Source organism: Carlito syrichta, unplaced genomic scaffold (assembly GCF_000164805.1).
Source record: "Carlito syrichta isolate Samal-C Ts95f unplaced genomic scaffold, Tarsius_syrichta-2.0.1 Scaffold154673, whole genome shotgun sequence".
Taxonomy (NCBI): Eukaryota; Metazoa; Chordata; class Mammalia; order Primates; family Tarsiidae; genus Carlito; species Carlito syrichta.
Window position 1 is genome coordinate 9,642 of NW_007098769.1, and position 17,928 is coordinate 27,569.

Here is a 17,928-nt window from a genome sequence, read left to right on the forward strand (position 1 = left end):
TGCGCGAGGACCCAGGCCCCCACCTGCAGGCCCAGGGTCCCGGCAGCCAGGCCACGGGGCGACCACCCCGCAGGCCACACGCGTCTCACTGCTGCTTGCACTCCGCCGGCTGGCTGGGTTCTTTCTGTCAACAAAAGAGAAAACGAGACTTATAGAGAAAAAAGCCAACATCACTCACCAAGTGTCTAAGCAACAATGTAACCAAGATTCAATGGGTTCGTTCATTCTTACTAAAAAATGGTTACCACAAATAAACTTCTAACAACAAAGACAAAAAAACAAAGCTGATTTCCATCCCCCAAAAGTCACAGCACAGATGCCTTTCAGTTTAAAGGCACGCTTGTGGACAAATTCATTGTGGACAAATTCATGGTGCATTCAGCAGAAGAGCCTTGGGGACAAGGGGGGGCTCCTCGGAGTGACAGAGCTTTGACAGAGCTTAATGAGCCACGGAGGCCGCTCCCTGGAGGCTTGGGCAGCAGCCAACCCCTGCCTCCGCTCCCCAGGCTGACCTGGACTGAGCCCGTTGGTGCCGACAGGCGTGACCGCTCAAGTACACACCTGTCCCTGGGTAGGCAAAAACCGTGGTGTCAAGGAGAGGGCACATCTCTTCTGAACTTGCCCTTCTCACTGCCAGAAAGAATGCCCAGCAGGTTCACCCTCCGGCAGCCTGCACTGCACCCACAGAGGCCCAGAGGCCACTCCCAAGGGTACACAGTGGCCACCTACTCTCCTGACAGTCTCATCACGTGCAGATTCCATCCGTCCAGGTGTACAGACCGGCATCCCCTCCCATGGAGACCAACTTCAACTTGGAAACCACTCCTGAGACCTGGACCATGATCTCTCCATGACCACTGAGCCAGAGTAGTCTGTGACTTCTGGCTGCTAAGATTCCAGATCACAGATCATTCTGCACGAGACCAGGCACACTACAGAACCCAAGCCAAACCTGCACTATACACACGGCTCAAAAGAAGCACCCAGGTGAACGGATGGACGCCTTCCAAGGCATAAGTCATTTAGGGGATAAAAAAAAGGATCATAAAGGATGCATAAAAAACACCACGTGACTCTGGACTCCGGCCTAAATAAACTCTTTAAAGGGCATCTGTAGGGTGATGGGAAAACGGGCAGATGACAGAGGCTGGTAGACCCTCGGGGTCTATTTAAGTCCTACAGACATGATGTCACGTGACACCCAGTGCTTAAACTTCATCCCACTCCAGGCTGACATCCCAAATCTAAACTCCGAGGTGCCATGGAACCCAACGCTCCTTAAGCATTGACACGATGCTCAAAGGAAACGCTCACCAGAGGATTTGAGATGTGGGACACACACAGCCAGTAGATAGTGCAAAACTCCCAAATTACTCCTGGCCCCAAGCATGGTGGACAAGGGACACTCAGCCTGTGAGCGTGCAAGTTGCCCAGCGCGGAATACACGACACGAGGCGTCTTCTCCCTCAGGAGAACGCAGATGCTTCCACTCGCTGTACAAAAACCCAGGAGCCTGGCAAGGAAGCCGCTAGAGGCAAGGGCGTCTTCTCTAAGACGGGCGCCAGCAGGCGCATCACGAGACCGCGGCGCTCACGGGGAAGAGCGGCCCCTGTGCCAGGCTGAGAGGCGAGCACGGCACACTGGAGCGTGCGTCTCTGTGTGGGCAACAGGACTGAACTGTTTTCTCAGCGAGACACCGACTGTTCTGGGTCACAGCAGAGCTGCGACTGAGCTGGAGCGGCTTTGATTTTGCATCATAGACTTGGATGATAGTGCAGCCAGTAATCAAGGCTAGCCTGCTTGTCAAGGGAGGGGGAGTCGACATTCTGAAAGGCAGGCGACAAAGCAAAGCCTGGCCTCTGGTGGGCCACCCCTAAAGCAGGGCTGCAACAGGCCACCAGTTCCAGGAAAGGGAGCGCAGGCGTGCCACGAGCGCATGCGCAACCACATGAGCTGTGCCACCAGCAAGAGGCCCACGGGCTCCGAGCGCCCTGGCTGTAGCGAGCCGCTCTCCCCACTGGGTACAGGTGAGCACTGACCCGACAGCTGACCCCCCTGGGTCCTGGCAGCCACTGTGCCAGCCTCTCTCCAAAGAAGTGCGCTGAAGCACCACAGGCAACACGCGAGGGTCCGCATCAAAATAACGGACGGGTAGGGGCACAGGCGAACCCGAGTGTCTGACAGGCCCTTCAGACACACAGGGACATGAATTAGCAGTTGGACACACTGCACATGCACAGGCCAATGATCAGACTTGGCCCCTGAAGTCATTCTGAAGAGCAACAAAGGTGTCCATGACCCTAGGCTCGCTTCCACGCTTCTACCACGACACCTCAGACTCCTTGGCTTTCTATGAAAGCAGCCCACGCCAGAGCCGAGAGGGCAGTGTGTCGCCACCCTCCAAGGACGTGTAGTCCAGGGGCTGCCAAGGCCTTGCTGCCATCCCGGGGAACTGCCTTGCGAACTGGGTGTCTGCTTATTTCAACAGCGAGACCTGCGCAGCTGTAACACAACTGCCTGTTTCTCATGACACCTCCATCCCCACCTCTGCTCCTTCTCCCACTGCAGCCCTACACCTGGCGAGGCAATGGCAGTGCCCCGCAGGGAAGGGTCCCGGGATGAGCAAGAGCCTCTCTCCACAATGACCCACTGCCAGCCCGGGCCAGGACAGACTGGAGCTACGAGGACCAGTCCAGGGGGCGGGGGCGGATTCCTTCCTGATTCAGTCAGGGCTCTCTTACCAGCTCACGATGGCACTTTCTATCACAGATCCCAAAACAGACGCCAGTAACTTTTTAGCGACAAAATTCTGGCACATTAAAAGTCCAGTGACCCCTCTGTAGACTGCTGGTCTGCACAACGCCCGAATTCAGAAAGCGTCGGCGTCCCACAGATGGGCGCTGGGAAGGCTCACGTGCTGACTTCTGCTGCCAGTCTCGGCCTGCACAGGACCACCCAGTACAGCGGGGCGCAGCCAAGGGAGCCACGCGCCCACGAGGCCGTTTGCGTGCAGGGCTCCACACACCGCCCTGTGGGCTGCTCGCCTCCCAGGGCCCTCCTGCCTGTCCTGCTTCCAGAGAGCACCGGCAGCAAGGCCCCACACGCCAATGCCGCTCCAGGTGGCTGGCAACACCGGCTCAGAAGCAGGAGCCCAGGCAGGTCTGGCTGTCGGCCTTGAAAGCACCCTTCACAGCCTCCTGTCCAGAAATGGCTCTCCAGAAAGCCCTGGCACTCCTCTCACACACCAGTATGCCGGACGGCAGCCGGCTCTTTACACAAAGTCAACACAGTGCATAAAGTTGCATAAAGTACACATCAGAAGTTTGGAAGTTAGGTATGAACGGAATTCCACCTTACCTAGAAACGTATGAATGATTAACAGACAAAAATTACACCTAAATGGGGAAAAAAATTGAAAGGAACCGTCAGCATGAAAGAAAATGGAAGATGCACAAAATTATACAGGAGGAAACAGCCACAATTTCTCATGATACGAAAGGGCCGCAGGACACTGGGCTCGGGTAAGAGACTTCCCACCCCAGATCAGCCCTCTGGCCGGTCAGAGGCAGCACTCTCACTGAGCCTGGCCCGACGGAACCCCTCTCCTTCCTTGTGTCCTGCACTCGCACTGTTTCCAACACTGCCTGGCACCATGGAGAGGTGCGTGTGGAGGGAAGAGACAGCGGGCCCAGCCCCCCAGGCCACACGAGCTCCAGCACCCCTGCACTGCACGGCATCAGCCTTCCGCCCCAACCCGACAGCCTCCCGGAGGCGTCCGTGTGTGGCATTCACTACTCTATGTCACCTGTAATCGCATGGTGAGAGTGCTCTTGCAGAAAACTGGGCCGTGAGAGGAGACAGAAGGTTCCACAAGCAACAGGAGAAGCAGAACAAACGGGGGAAGACACCGAGGCACGGAGCACAGGAGAGCCATGAGACAGTGACAGACACGGAGGCCAGGTGCGCTGGAGTCTGAGGAAGGGGGCCCGCAGCACAGCCACGCCGCCAGTGTGTTCCCACAAACAAGCCCGGCCCTTGGGTCAACCCACCCAGCACTGTTTGCTGACTGACGGCCCTCACCTCCCTCCCCCGCCGTGCTCCCTGCAAAGCAGCGGCCCAGGCTTCGGCCTCTGCAGTCCTTCCCAGCCGTCACCACAGTGCCAGCACAGGGACCCTGTCGGCAGTCACCCCGGGGTCGGCAGGCCGGCCCCAAACAGGCCAGCGCCTCCGAGCGCTCATCCCCAGAGTGACACTCAACAGGCACATTCAAAGACTGTTCGCTCTTCTTGCAGCCTTCCCTGCAGGAGCCTCTCCAACGAGCATGCGTCCGCGAGAGAGCTGCTGCTTGTCAACGGACTACACACAGACGGCTTTCAGTGCATACAGCGCTCGGCAGAAGCCAGGGGAGAAACAAACAAAAACATCCAGTCAGACAAAGATACACAGCACAGAGACGCCAGGTGGTATCAGTATATTCTGACAGCCCGTGACACTGAATTCTAAGGCTACAAACATCAAGCTTAAGTACCTCGATTTAAGCTAATCTGAGACTAGAAGTAGCCCAAATTTACAGGTCAAACTAATGGGGCTGCCCACTAATTTTAAATCTGCTTTCTTTAGCAAACCTTGCCAATTCACTTTAGATTTTCTGGGATCTGTGAGACATCTAGACACATCTCTGCATGTCCTCAGCCCAAGTACAATTGTCAAATGATGTCACAACTCCATTCTTCTGTTCATCGGCAAAAACACCACCCCAGTCCCTTTTTGGCACCTTTTCCAAACACACACAGACGTTTATGCTGTCAGTTACATCCACTACCTTACCTCAAAATAATTCAAGACCTGGAAAGTACAGGGACTCTACTGAACAAGGCTATGTAAGTAAGACACAGCTTGAGAAAGAGTTGGGGAAGTATTTCTACTTAACCCTCGGATCATACACAAGGGGTCTGAACAGTCCTCTCTCTAGTATGTTTCTGGTACATTTTAAACTCCAGAGAATAATGAACACATATTCCTAACACCCTGCCTCAACGCGGGAACACTTCAAAGTCCAACAGTGCAGTACCACCCAGGTGTGAGCACCCCGATGAAACTGACCTTGGGGTTAATTTCCGCATCCTCCTCCTCTTCACCCTCCTCATCGCCTTCTAATTCCTGCATTAAAAGGCATGAGAGTCAGCTGGAAAGACAAGACTTGAACTCTTGGGGGATTCATGACCTATAAGCATGCGAAGGCAGCTCTTTGCTGTAGAAGGGAAGCAACCACTGCCGTCCACAGATCACAGTCCTTCCTTTGGATACTTAAAATTATTTCCGGGTATTTCCTCACTCTCACAGATAACCCTAAAACAAACATTCCCGTAAAATTAGATTCTGGATAATACATGACTATCTGCTGAGATACATTTTCCTAAACCAACTGGAGCTATGGATACGGTTGTAGCAGCTGCTATGTATTTTTGATTAGTGTTTTCTTTTTTGGTTGTAGTTTTAGAGTTGGAGTATCACTCTGGCGCTCAGACTGAAGTGAAGCGGCACGCTCCTGGCCACCGGAGCCTCGACCCGCTGGACTCCAGCAATCCTTCCGCCTCAGTCTTCCAAGTAGCCAGAACTACAGGCGCGCTCTACCACGCTTGGCTAATTTTTGATGTATTGTAGAGACATGGTCTCGCCAAGTTGCCCAGGCGGGTCTCGAACCCGCGGGCTCAGGCAATCTACTCGCCTCGGCCTGCCAAAGTGCTGGGATTACAGGCTGAGCCACCAAGCCCAGCCTGATTAGTGTTTACAAAGGGTGGACAGAGTCAAAGGCAGCTTCACAAGAATGGGTGTGACAGGGTCCTCTGAATGCATATCCTTCAAGCAGAAAAAGCCTAACAAAATCGAGCTTTAGGGAAACGACAATGTCTCGTATAACCTGTTTCTTACCTCCTCTTCTCCTTCTTCGCCTTCTTCAAACTGGAAAAAAAAGAGGAAAGCCACTTTCAGGTTGATGAACCATGACAGCAGTCCTTCTAGACCAGCCCCCTCCAGTCAGGCCTCAAAGAGCAGAAAGTTCAGGGGAGGAGCTGCCGAGAGCCCGCCAGGCACAGACAGTGTGGCCTGGGCTAGGCCTGGCTGAGAAGCCACTCGCTTGTGGGCACCACATTCCACCAGGATAGCAGGGAACTGAAAGCCACGTGGCACCATGGTTCTGCCCCACCTGTCTGCACACGGCTGGGCGGGCATATGGGAAGAGGTTTGCCAACAAGTGAGCTTATGTTCTAACATTCCACAAGCCTGGTCTCACCAGTGGCATAGCTTCATGGCACACAGGAGCTGGGTATCCTTTTATATCTCACACAAGGAGAAAGAGCAAACTTAACAGAAATATACGAAAACCTTCTTGAATCGCCAAAGCAAGTCTCCTTACTTTCTGACCCGTCTTGAACTCCAGAGAAGCCCGAGTACACCTTCCCGCCAGCACATGGCAGCCAGACTGGGACCTGGCCCAGGACGGCCCCTCACTCTAGTTGCCGCCACAGGCCTCAGCCAGGGAAGCCTTCCTCATGCTTTAGGTCGGACCTGAACCCGCCTCCAGAGGGCTCGAAGGGCAGCACATCAGCCGGGGGACGCTCTGCACGGGGCTGGTTCAGAGGCCTCTCCCGCATGGCCAGGGCAGCGGCCGCCACGGGCAGGACACAGAGCCAGGTGTTCGGCTTCACCACCTCCCCCAGCGGCTGTCCAGCGTTGGCGCAGGGCCTACAGACCCCCAGCACCAGCCAACAGTTGTCCCGCCAACACTCACGAAGTCACGCCTCTGCCAGGCACGATTCCGAGCGCGTGACAGGTCCCTCCCGAAAGAGACGGAGACGCTGCAGCGCAAGGGGCACCGCAGCTCTCCAGGCGGGAAGAGGATTTGCTGCTGTGGATCTGGGCTGGCGCGCCCAAACTCCGTGAGAACACTCACCGGCAGCCCCGCGCTGCCACCTCATGAGCAAGCTGCGGGCAGACGCCCTGCGAGGCTCCTCGCAGTGAACGCAGAGCAGGGTTTCTCAGGAAATAAGCATGCACGCGCCGTGGACTCAAGTCTTAAACTGCCAGGCGCATGGCCAGAACAGTGTGAAGCCACTGGCAGAGGTAAGCTTTCCAGCGTGTAGCCACCGGCCCTTAGCTACTTTAAATTTATTTATTTACTTATTTGTGAGCCGGAGTCTCTGTCACCCGCGCTGGAGTGCCGTGGCACGATCCATCACAGCCATGACGGCCTCGACCTGTTGGGCTCAGGGATTCTCCGGCCTCAGCCTTACAAGTGGCTATAACTACAGGCGTGCACCGCCACGCCTGGCTAATTTTTTAATTTATTATAAAGATGAGGCCTCGCCGAGTTGCCCGGGCTGGTCTCACAAACCCCTGGACTCAGGCAATCTTCTCACCTCCGCCTCCCAAAGTGCTAGGATGACAAGTGTGAGCCACCATGCCCCCAGCCTTACACTTTGTTTAAACATTCAGTTCCTGAGTCCCAACAGTCGCATTTCAAGTCCTCAAGTGGCAGATCTGGGCGGTCCTATTGCACTGGACCAAGCAGTAACAGGACAGCCCCACTGCTGAAGTTCTGCTGGAAAGCACCGGTCTATAATCAGTAACACTGAAGTGCCAGCAGATCCTCGAGTGTCCTGTTCCCTGACCCATAACCACCTCCCAGCCTAAGGGATGAGCAAGTTACATTTTAGAAATTAAAAGGACAGTCTAAGACGCCACAGTTGATACACAGCACACTGGTCCATTCTCCCCCATTAGGGGAATTCAGTACACTAGGTCCCCTACATACGAACTTTCAAGTTGGGAGCGCTCAAAGATGTGAACATGCATTCACAGACCCACTCATGTGAGTTGGTTCACGTGTCTGGCATACAGACAGCCAGACACATGCTGCACTGTACTACCACACTTTCCAAGGCATTCTAGCGAGATTTAAAAGGTTTTACTTTTTGCGTTTGCTTTTACATACTGCTTGTGGGAAAAGCAGCATAAACCTGTGGCAGCACAGTACTACACAGCTGCCTGAGCCAGTTGGGTATCCAGGATAACTGTGTGGGACCCACGAACACAGCTGACTTGCAAGAGCGCTCTCGGAATGGAGCGCATCCGCAGGCACAACAGAGAGGAGCCAGGAGAAGCAGGCCTTCGCTGCCTCGGGGGCTCTGGGCCTGGAACTGCTCAGGCCCCAGCGCCTCCTAAGAAGGGAAGTCTACCCCGGCCATGATGCCCAAGAGCTCCACAGGCAAAGGAATGCCACATAAGGCACAGTGCCAGCCACACACTACAGAACAAAACTATCTTCAACAGATCAAGAAGCCTCGGGTTGGCTGGCGTATCTAAGCAGCGTCTGGCCCTGGAAGGGCTGGCTTTCCTCAGGCCCAGAAGGGGCAGCTACATGGCAGCCCGGCTGCGCCCGTCCACAGCGCGGGTGGCTGCTTGTTTTGGCTGAGGAGCCACAGGCCACCACGAGCCCACTGCCAAGAACCGTGTGGCGTGGCCAGAACACCCCAGGCTTCACGGACTCACAGGGGACACGGTGGGCCCTGGGGCCTCGAGAGGACTCTGTGGAGGCAGTCTCTGGCAGGCCCCCAGGTTGCCGCCCGCAGACATTGCTGAGAGCCCCCCCCTCCCCCAGCCTACTCTCGCCCAAACACAGAGCAGCTTGGCCTACGCCTCAGCTCGTGCCTGCACCAAACGCGGAGGCCCCAGGGTCCCCCGGCCGCAGTGCCAGCTGCTCTGCGCGGACAGAGGTGAGCACCCGGGGCAGGTCCCCGCCCTGAGCCGCATACATTGTCGTCGTCCTCTATGGCCTCCCCAGTGAAGTACAGCACAGCCCGCGGGACTATCCGCTCACGGAAAAAGTGTCCGATCTCAAAGTCAGAGGCTAAGGTGAACTCGGAATCTTCGTCCTGAGAAGGAAAAACCCACCGTTAACTCAGTTTAAAGGGATAAACACCTTCTCCTGAACTCCCAAGCCTTCACCCAAACTCCACCCCTCACTTCGGTTTACTTGAGTTAAAACACCAAACTCCTGCACTGCTGAGTGACAGTCCTGACAAACTCAAAGCCACTTCTGACAGTGACACGCAGGAGCTCAAAAGGGCCCCTAAAGCAAATGGCAGGGAGGGGGGATGTGCGGGCCCATGGTGCCCACGCCTGCCCAGAGGCTTGGCCAGGCAGGGCAGCGGAGTCCCACACGCGCACAGCAAGCAGGACTAAAATTTAGGGTGAGGCCTGCTCCCGTGGCAGCCACGAGCACATGTGCACACGGTGCTCCAGCTCCGAGAGGTGATGATCTCACAGCAGTCCCAGAGTTTTAGGGAATTGGGATGTTTTTTAAAAAGGAGACAACTTTTTGAAATACAGACTTCAACAGGAAAGCAAGACTTAACAACATAAATCTTACCAGTGTTTCTCCATCCCCAGATGCTAGAAAAAGAAAAGACAAAACATATTTACATTTCGTCAACAACTAAAAAATCCTGAAGCCCCAGAGGAGGAAGCTCCACTGAAGGACAAAACGCAACACTTCTCACCTCAAAGCTTTTCACCAGCCCTCACGGACATGCTCACCCCCAGCCACTTCACACCGAAGCCAGCTGGGGGTCTCCATACCCTACTTCCTTTTTTTTTTTTAGTTGGAGTCTCACTCTGTCACCCAGGCTGGAGAGCAGTGGCATGCTCATGGCCGCTACAGCCTCGACCTGATGGGCTCAGGTGATCCTTCCACCTCAGCCTTCCAAGGAGTTGGAACCACAGGCACGCAGCACCATGCCTGGCTACTTCTTTGGATTTATTATAGAGACAAGGTCTCGCCATGTTGCTCAGGCTGGTCTCGAACACCTGAGCTCAGGCAATCCTCTCATCTCAGCCTCCCTAAGGGCTGGAGTTATATATAGGCGTAAGCCACACACCTGGCTCCCTTCTCCTCAATCGTGTGCTCTGGGCTGGCACCCCAGTGTACTGGCAACCCAGCTAGAGAAAGCTGAGCTGGAGAAAAACATTAAGCGATGTCTCCACAGGAACGGAAGAAGGGAGCGTCAGACGGTCCTGGGCAGTGGCTGTTCAGGACTTTCCAGAACGACAAGACTCAACTCCTGCCTTGCAAAACCGCCCGGTGGTACAGGGAGGAGGGATGGCCTTAAGCCCAAGGTCCCCAGGGGCCTGCATCTCAGCGACGTTTCTGCGTGTTTGGACAGGAGAGGGGGAGAGTGCCAGAATGCCCGTGGTGCCCCATGAAGAGGCACGGCTCCTCAGAGAACTCCACCCACCAATACACGTGGACTCTGGTGCTGACACTGAGCTCAGCATGACAGGAAAGACAGGGACTTGGAACCATCATCAATGAGGCTAGGCAACGTTCCGATGACCGGCGACTTCAGAAACATGGATGACGAGGCCCTGACAGGCACCAGGAGGCGGGTCTTTTCCTGCGCTTGCGTTGCCACCCAATCTCTCGCTTGCTGCTCCCTTCCCCACCAAGCAGCCAGGTGAGCAGCACCCGCGTCACCACTGAGACACAAGAGGGGGTGTGCAACCCCACCACCCATGGATGCCCGTCCCAAGCCTCCACAGGCCCAGAGGTTCTGACACGTGTTCAGGAACAGTGCGCTCCCTGGGGGACTCTGGCCCGGGCCACTGATCAGCACAAGTCCTCTGCGCACTCGGGCTCCTAGACTGGCTGTGTAGCTTTAAGGCCAGAGGGGCTTCGAGACCCCCCTGGGCAACTTGGTGATATCTCGTCTCTACAATAAATTTTAAAAAAGACTAGCCAGGTGTGGTAGAGCATGCCTGTAGTTCTGGCTACTTGGAAGACCGAGGCAGAAGGATCGCCGGAGCCCAGCAGGGCGAGGTTGCAGGGGCCGAGTGTGCCACTGCCCGCCAGCCTGAGTGACAGTGAGATTCCAACTCGGGGGAAAAAAAAGGCCAGAGGGAGCAGAACTGGCCATCTACTGTGTCCTTTGCTGCAAACAAGTCATGTAACCCCTCCCACTGCCCCCTCCCCACCCATCCTTAATGCTCTTACATAGCACGTGTCACTTGGTATTTCATTATGTCTGATTACTTTAAAATTTCACTGAGGTATAATTTACCTATCACAACATGTACCCAACTTAATATACAACTTACTAACTTAATACATTAGTCTTAGAATCATGCAACCATCACACCATAACTTTAGAACCCCCCCAAAAAAAATCACAAAAAAATTTCCTTGAGTTTGCTATCAACTCCATTTTCTTTTTTCTTTTTTGAGTTGGAGTCTCACTCTGTCGCCCAGTCTGGAGTGTAGGGGCACACTCACGGCCACCACAGCCTCGACCTGCTGGGCTCAGGCGATCCTTCTCCCTCACTCTTCCAAATAGCTGGAACTACAGGCACACACTACCATGCACGGCTAACTATTTTTTTTAAATTGTTATTGTACAAATGAGATCTTGCCAGGTTGCCCAGGCTGGTCTCAAACCTGTTGGCTCAGGCAATCCTCTTACCTCGACCTCCCACAGTGCTCGAATTATAGGTGAGAGCCACTGCACCCGGCCCAACTCCATTTTCTAAAAATTATTTTATAATCAGTTTTAAGAAAACTTCCTTGAAGCCATAAAACAAACGGAAATCACGTCCTTTGCAGCCACATGGATGGAGCTGGAGATCATCATCCCAGGCGAACTGACTCAGAGACAGAAAACCAAGCACCACGTGTTCTCACTCATCTGTGGGAGCTAAACAGTCACAAGGATGAAAAAACGGACACTGGGGACACTAACAGGGGAGTGGAGGGAGGGGCCAAGGTCCAGTAACTCCCCGTGGGACACAACGGTCACTATCTGGGGACCCAACCCCTACCACTAGCATGTCCATATAGGGAACATGCATGTGTACCCCGAATCTAAAATTAAACTTTTTTTAAAAACAGAAAACTTCCTCAAAGGCTAGGCGTGAGGGCTTACACCTGTAATCCCAGCACTCTGGGAAGCTAAGGCAGAAGGTTCGCTTGGGCCCCAGAGTCTGTGGCCAGCCAAAAGAGCTAAAGAATTAGCTGGGGAGAGCAGTGCACCCCGTAGTTCCAGCTACTTGGAAGGCTGAGGCGGAAGGATCGCCAGAGCCCAGCAGGTCGAGGCTGCGGCGGCCGGGAGCAGCCACTACACTCCAGCCCGGGCAACAGAGTGAGACTCCAACTCGAAAAAAGAAAAAAGGACACTTCTCACAAAGCCACTGAGTCCAGAAATCAAAGCCTCTCCACTTCATGGTGAGTGCATCCACACAGATAACATCTGTATATATGCCCAATGTAAATCTCCAGAAGGAATCTTCCCCAAAAAAGGAATTTATATAAAGATCTAAAATTACTGGCTGACAGCCACTGAAATAAAAAACAATGACTTGAGAAACAAGGCTGCCAAGTTCTCAGACCAAGCTGAAAGTTTCAGACTGGAGCAGGGTCATGCCCCAGGCACAAGCCCCCAGGTATGCACTTACTACCTGCAGCAGGGCTGGTGTCCTCCCCCAGGTGTGTTTCTGTTCACAGAGAAGGAAAGAGAACGCTTCCCCTCCTGGCCACAGTACAGCACCACGAGGTAGTCTGACCTCTACATTCTCTATGGTATCGTGCTAAGAGCTCCAAGGCCTTCACTTGTTTAAAATCAACGGCTCCACTGGTCGTTCAAAGGTCTCATCTTTATGTCTTAAGACAATAAAAATAATAAAATGAAGCTTCCAAGTTGTGATTCTACCCCTTCTTTCCAAAACAGAAATCCAAATACCTTTGCTTATCACAACGTATAAATTCCGAAAAAATTCTATCAAATTGCGCCCAAAACAAAACTGGGTAATGAGAAAAGGGGGACGGGCAGATGATCAAAGCACTGCAGTCACAACCAGTGCAAAACCTGCCACGAACACACAGTGAGCAGACACAGCAGCTCTCCAGGAGGGCTGGGGGCAGTCCCAGAGGTTCAAGACAGACACAGAGGGGCAGAGATGCTGGCTGGGGGAGACCAGGCGCCAGGTGAGGCGCAGCCCCGGTGCAGGCCCCTCTTCCGAGTTTCTCAAAACAGAGCTGCAAGTTTTTGCCTGGGCAGCAGCCAAGCGAGTCAGGGATCCTCCCTGTCCCGCAGAAGATGACAATCCTGTTCTTACGTCCCAGCGACACCCCTGCTCCCACACCTTGCCAGCGCACCTACACGGCGGCTGTTCCCCTACTGACGATGCTAACAACAGGACCCAGCTCCCCCAGAGGCCGCAGGAACCATCAGGTGGATGGAGTCAGTTCCCACAAGCACATCAGGAACATCAGCCCAGCGACTCGCCTTTCAGAGGGCTGAAGAAGTTGAAGAACGACTCGTTGGGCACCTGCTTGGTGACGGTTCTCACCGTGCCGCGACCCCTGTGCTTCTGCTTTTTCTTGATGGTTTTGACAGTAACATTCTTGCCTTTCTTCCAATCGACAGCGCACCTACAGGGACAAGACAACTGTCAGGAACACACTCCGTGAGAAGAATCAAGGACAAACGCAGACAGGAAGCAGATCACAGCCCTGCGCTAAGCCTGGACGAGTTCATAAAGCCAGTCTTCAACTGAGTACTACAAAGGCCTGTGGAGTTCACCTGAAGGTCAGGCACAAAAGAGCGGCCTGGTCACCTTTCATCCTGGATGTGACCACTGCCTCCAGCATCAGACTTCTGAGATAACAGCACCCTTTCCCCAAGGACTTGGTCACGTCTGCACGACACACAGGAACCTGTCACCTGCTGCCTCTGTGCCCAGAACACGCTGAGAGTCACCCAGCCAAGCCGACTTCTCTAGGCTGAGTAAGGGGACAAGACAAAGGAAGGAAATAGGTGGCCGCTGCAAATACTGATGGCTGTGCAGACCACACCAGCCGTAGGGATGCCTGTGAGGCTGAGCACCGCAGGCTTCCCAGCTACGGATCACCTGGGACACAGGTAACACCTGGCAGCATCTGAATGCCCCCGAGGACACGCTGGAAAAGGCCAGGCCTTCTTCTCACACAACGGCCTGGTCCTGAAAAATGATCTTTCTAAATTATTCCAGTCATTCTTGTATAGAAGGATTTTTAATCAAGTCCTGAATTATTTTTATTTTTTTTAAGATAGGGTCTTGCTCTGTTGCCCAGGCTGGAGTGCAGCGGCATGACCATAGCTCACTATGGTCAAACCCTTGGGCTCAAGTGATCCTCTGGTTCAACCCCTCAAATAGCTGGGACTAAAGGCGTGCACCACCACACCTGGATAACTTTTTTTTTGGTAGGGTCTTACTATATTGTGCAGGCTGATCTCAAACTCCAAGGCTCCCAAAGTACTGGGATTATAGACATGAGGCACTTGGCCAGGAGAAATTAATCCCAAACCACATTCTCCTTGGTGATCTACAGCAGTTGAAACAGATATGAGACAAACGGCAGCTATGTTGCTCCTGCCAATTCCCAAAGTATCCACTGATCACGACTGCCCTGCACAGACTCATTCATTCAATAAATACTTATTTGCTGTGGGTAACTGATCAGATCAATTGTAAGAACTGCGATTTATGGTATGGAGATAACCCAATGTTCTCAGTAAGATGAGGGACCCGGGCTTTTGCGGCCCCATGAGTGCATATCCAAGCTCTGTGCTCCACTATCCTCAGGCTGAAACTCATTTCAGTACCAGTCTACGGGCTTTTAAGCACTTTGCTCCTAGCTCCCTTACCCACGACACTCTAAAAGCAGCTTCTGCTTTCGCTGCAAAAGCAGAAGTCGGAACAGCACTCCTTACCCATCACAGTCAACGATCTCGGGGCCTTCGAAGGAGAAGGGATCCGCCTTGTCTGGCTCCGACTTCATCTTGTAGGTTTTGGTCAGGACGGAGTTGGTGAAGTAGTCATTGGGCTCAAAGTGGAACTCTAACACAAAAGACTGAAAGCAGAAACTCCAGTGAGCACCACTCAAAACCTAAAAAGAACTAGCAACATATTATAAACCGCGTCGTACTTACTGGAATTCACCTCCCTCTAAGCCTGACACCACAGGCAGAAATCACTACTGTAAAGCTCAGCAGGTAAGACCATGTAACAGGAAAAACTTGCCAGGTATGGTGGCTCATGCCTCTAATCCCAGCACTTTGAGAGGCTGAGGCAGGAGGACCACTTGAGCCCAGGAGTTCTAGACCAGCTTGGGTCACATAGTAAGATCTCAACTCTACAAAAAATTGCCAGGCATGGTAGCGCGCGCCTGTAGCCCCAGCTATTCAGAAGGCTGAGGTAGAAGGATCTCCTGAGCCCAGGAAGTCGAGGCCGCAGTGAGCTGTGCCTGGGTGCCACTGTACTTCAGCCTGGGCGACAGAGTAAGCCTCCAACTCCAAACAAAAAGAAAAAGAAAAAAAAACTACTTTATAGCAAAAAGACCAGCACGAAGTTAAATAAACGATCGACTGGGAAAAGCATCTGTTTGGTCCACGAATGGGGCGTGCTCCCCTCTGATGTCTCCTCCCAACAGGGAATCTGGCTCTCCTGGGAAATGCTAGCTTCTCTCTGCTGCTCCCAGCCCCTCACTGCCCAGAAGGAGGGAGTGGGGACCATGGGAGTAGGGGTTACCAGCAGCCCAGCCCCTCCTCTCCCTTCTCCTAGTAGCCTTGCCCCCACACTTCTGGCAAAGCCCAGGTCCATAGGCTGTGCCCTTCAGCGAAAGCAGTGACCCTTGGGGAGGGGGATGCGTGGGAGAAAAGGACAAATCCCCCAAGGACACAAGCGCAGCATCGACTGGCAAGCAGTCAACGGACACAGACCGGAGAGAGGTGAGCACGGCAGGAGAGGATGTGGGCAAGCAGCAGCACACTCAGTCAGCCACCAGCAGCAAAGGACCTCACACTCACTGTAACAGACCACGGAAACCAAGAGGAGACGCCCTTCTCCAGGGGCAAAGTGTAGAGATGTCGTTCTGGCCAGCACTGCAGAGTGTTGCACACACTCATATACAGTAAAGAGTCTCAGGAGAGACAATCTGGCCACATCAAAAAACTAGTAAGATGAAGTACACCCAACTCAATCGCTCCATTGAGGAACTTGTCCCACTTGAGGAAAATCATCCAGGTGGACTCACCAATGTGCAAAGACCTATTTATACAGGAAGCAGAAGGCAAGCTTGGTGAAGCAATGCACAGAGACTGCCCCAAGACCCACGCTGGCTCAGACGGCTGTGTCCACAGCCCGCCTCAGCCCCAGTGCCGTGTGATGCCAGGAAGCTGCCCAGGCTCTCTGCGCTCTAGTGCCCCCACCTGCACATTGGGAAGGACACTCTGGGTCTCTGCCAGCAGCCCTGAGGGTTGGTCAGTTCACAGAAGCACTTGGAACAGAGCCAGGTTGCAGACAAAGCCTGCTAATGTCAGCTCTTTCCATGTTATCTTGATAAAACCATCCAACGGGGGGGGGGGGGAATTAAAAACACTACAAAATATACACAGCAGGCCAATGCCAGACCATCACCGACATTGCCTTGCTAGACTCTGGTGTGGTCGCATGCTCTGTGAGCTAAGGCTATTGCCATGCTTCCTGGCTTTGGCCTTCTCCCCTACCTTGAGAGAGGCCAATCGAATCTCCTCTCTCTCTCTCTAATTCACTTTCTAAATAAACTTATTGTCTAATCTAAAAAAAAGGTACATAGCAAAGATGTGATGTGTATACATTTCAACGAACCACTTCCACAAAGGAGGGCATGAAGTAAAAACTCTCCAAGAAGGTGGAGGGAGAGGGCCACGAGGGTTTGGGAGTCAGGAGACCATCCAAGTAGGCTCAAGAAATGACCCGGCCAGGAGCCCCTCCAGGACCTCCGCCAGTGAGCGGCAGGGCAGCACACTATGTCAAGAAAAGGCCAACCACAAGGTGAGTCACCTGTCTCCAAAAGTGACAAGGCAGGGACCCTCAGAGCAGCCAAGGACATCCTCGTCTCTTAAGCTTTCCAGGGCTTAAACGCACGACGGAGAGCTGAAAGGCAGGCAACTGTCAGCACAGAGCACGCTCCACCCCAGAGCCAGAGGCTGTGCCCACATGCGGACACCATCGACCGGTGGTGCTGTCGTGCAGCAGTCTTTTCTCTTGCCCTGTGTGTGGACGGTTCCTTTTCTTCTATCTCTTACGAGTTCCTCCCACTACCATTTTCACTCAATCGGCCTCCTTCTTGCTTTTCCCTCCCCTCTGCCTGCGCTGACTCAAAAGTAGCCCAAACACAGCTGGAGGTGAATTAAAGCAGCAGCTCCAACTGCCCAGCAGGACAGCGGCCGAGAGCGAAGGCTGCCGGCTCCCACACACGCTGCCGCCAAGCGAGCCTCGGACGCCCAGGAACGCCCGCTCTCGCTGGCAACCACAGAAACGAAAGATTAGATCTTCTCTTTTTTCGCCTGGCAGAACAAACACGCGATGTTATTTTTGCCAATACTCATGTGGAGACAAGCTCGTGGGTCCCCACCAAGTGCTGCCCACGTTGTCAAAAGTTGCTGAGTGCGAGTCTGGGTGCAGGACTGGCGGGGTCCTGCTGCTGCAACTCTGCTCTAAGCTTGAAATTATTTCAAAATATAAAAATGAGGGGACAAAAATGTTACTTTTTGGGAAAAAGTATAAAAAATTACTACTGGCAGAAATGTAAACTGAACCTTTGGGCCTTCTGAAGCTTCAATTTATTTGCCCCAGTAATTACACAGAAAGGAATCTCAGCAGAAGGAACCTCAGCAATTTAACAGGAACGTGGGGTCAAGTATGCCGAGCATAATGCAACAATTTAGAGTGGAGGAGGGGGTGGCAAGGCTGGGGATGGCAAACAAAGCCCTCCACACATAGCACCACAGTAACAGCCACTGCCAGCCAAGCCTGGCGGATAGGAAGGAGTTGTGCAGCGTGTCCAGGCAGGCACAC

General features: G+C 53.5%; 1 protein-coding gene across 1 annotated transcript in view; it reads right to left on the reverse strand.

Moving 5' to 3' along the window:
* Nucleotides 1-16: 16 nt before the first annotated feature.
* Nucleotides 17-17,928, reverse strand: part of NAP1L4 (nucleosome assembly protein 1 like 4) — a 45,154-nt gene continuing 27,242 nt past the window's right edge. Inside the window, exons 9-15 of the mRNA XM_008050965.2 lie at nucleotides 14,802-14,941; nucleotides 13,335-13,480; nucleotides 9,431-9,453; nucleotides 8,814-8,933; nucleotides 5,932-5,961; nucleotides 5,104-5,160; nucleotides 17-124 (exon numbers count right to left, since the gene is read on the reverse strand). Coding sequence (XP_008049156.1) covers nucleotides 86-124; nucleotides 5,104-5,160; nucleotides 5,932-5,961; nucleotides 8,814-8,933; nucleotides 9,431-9,453; nucleotides 13,335-13,480; nucleotides 14,802-14,941 — 555 coding nt within the window. The 3' untranslated portion in view covers nucleotides 17-85. The remainder of the gene's footprint in view (nucleotides 125-5,103; nucleotides 5,161-5,931; nucleotides 5,962-8,813; nucleotides 8,934-9,430; nucleotides 9,454-13,334; nucleotides 13,481-14,801; nucleotides 14,942-17,928) is intronic.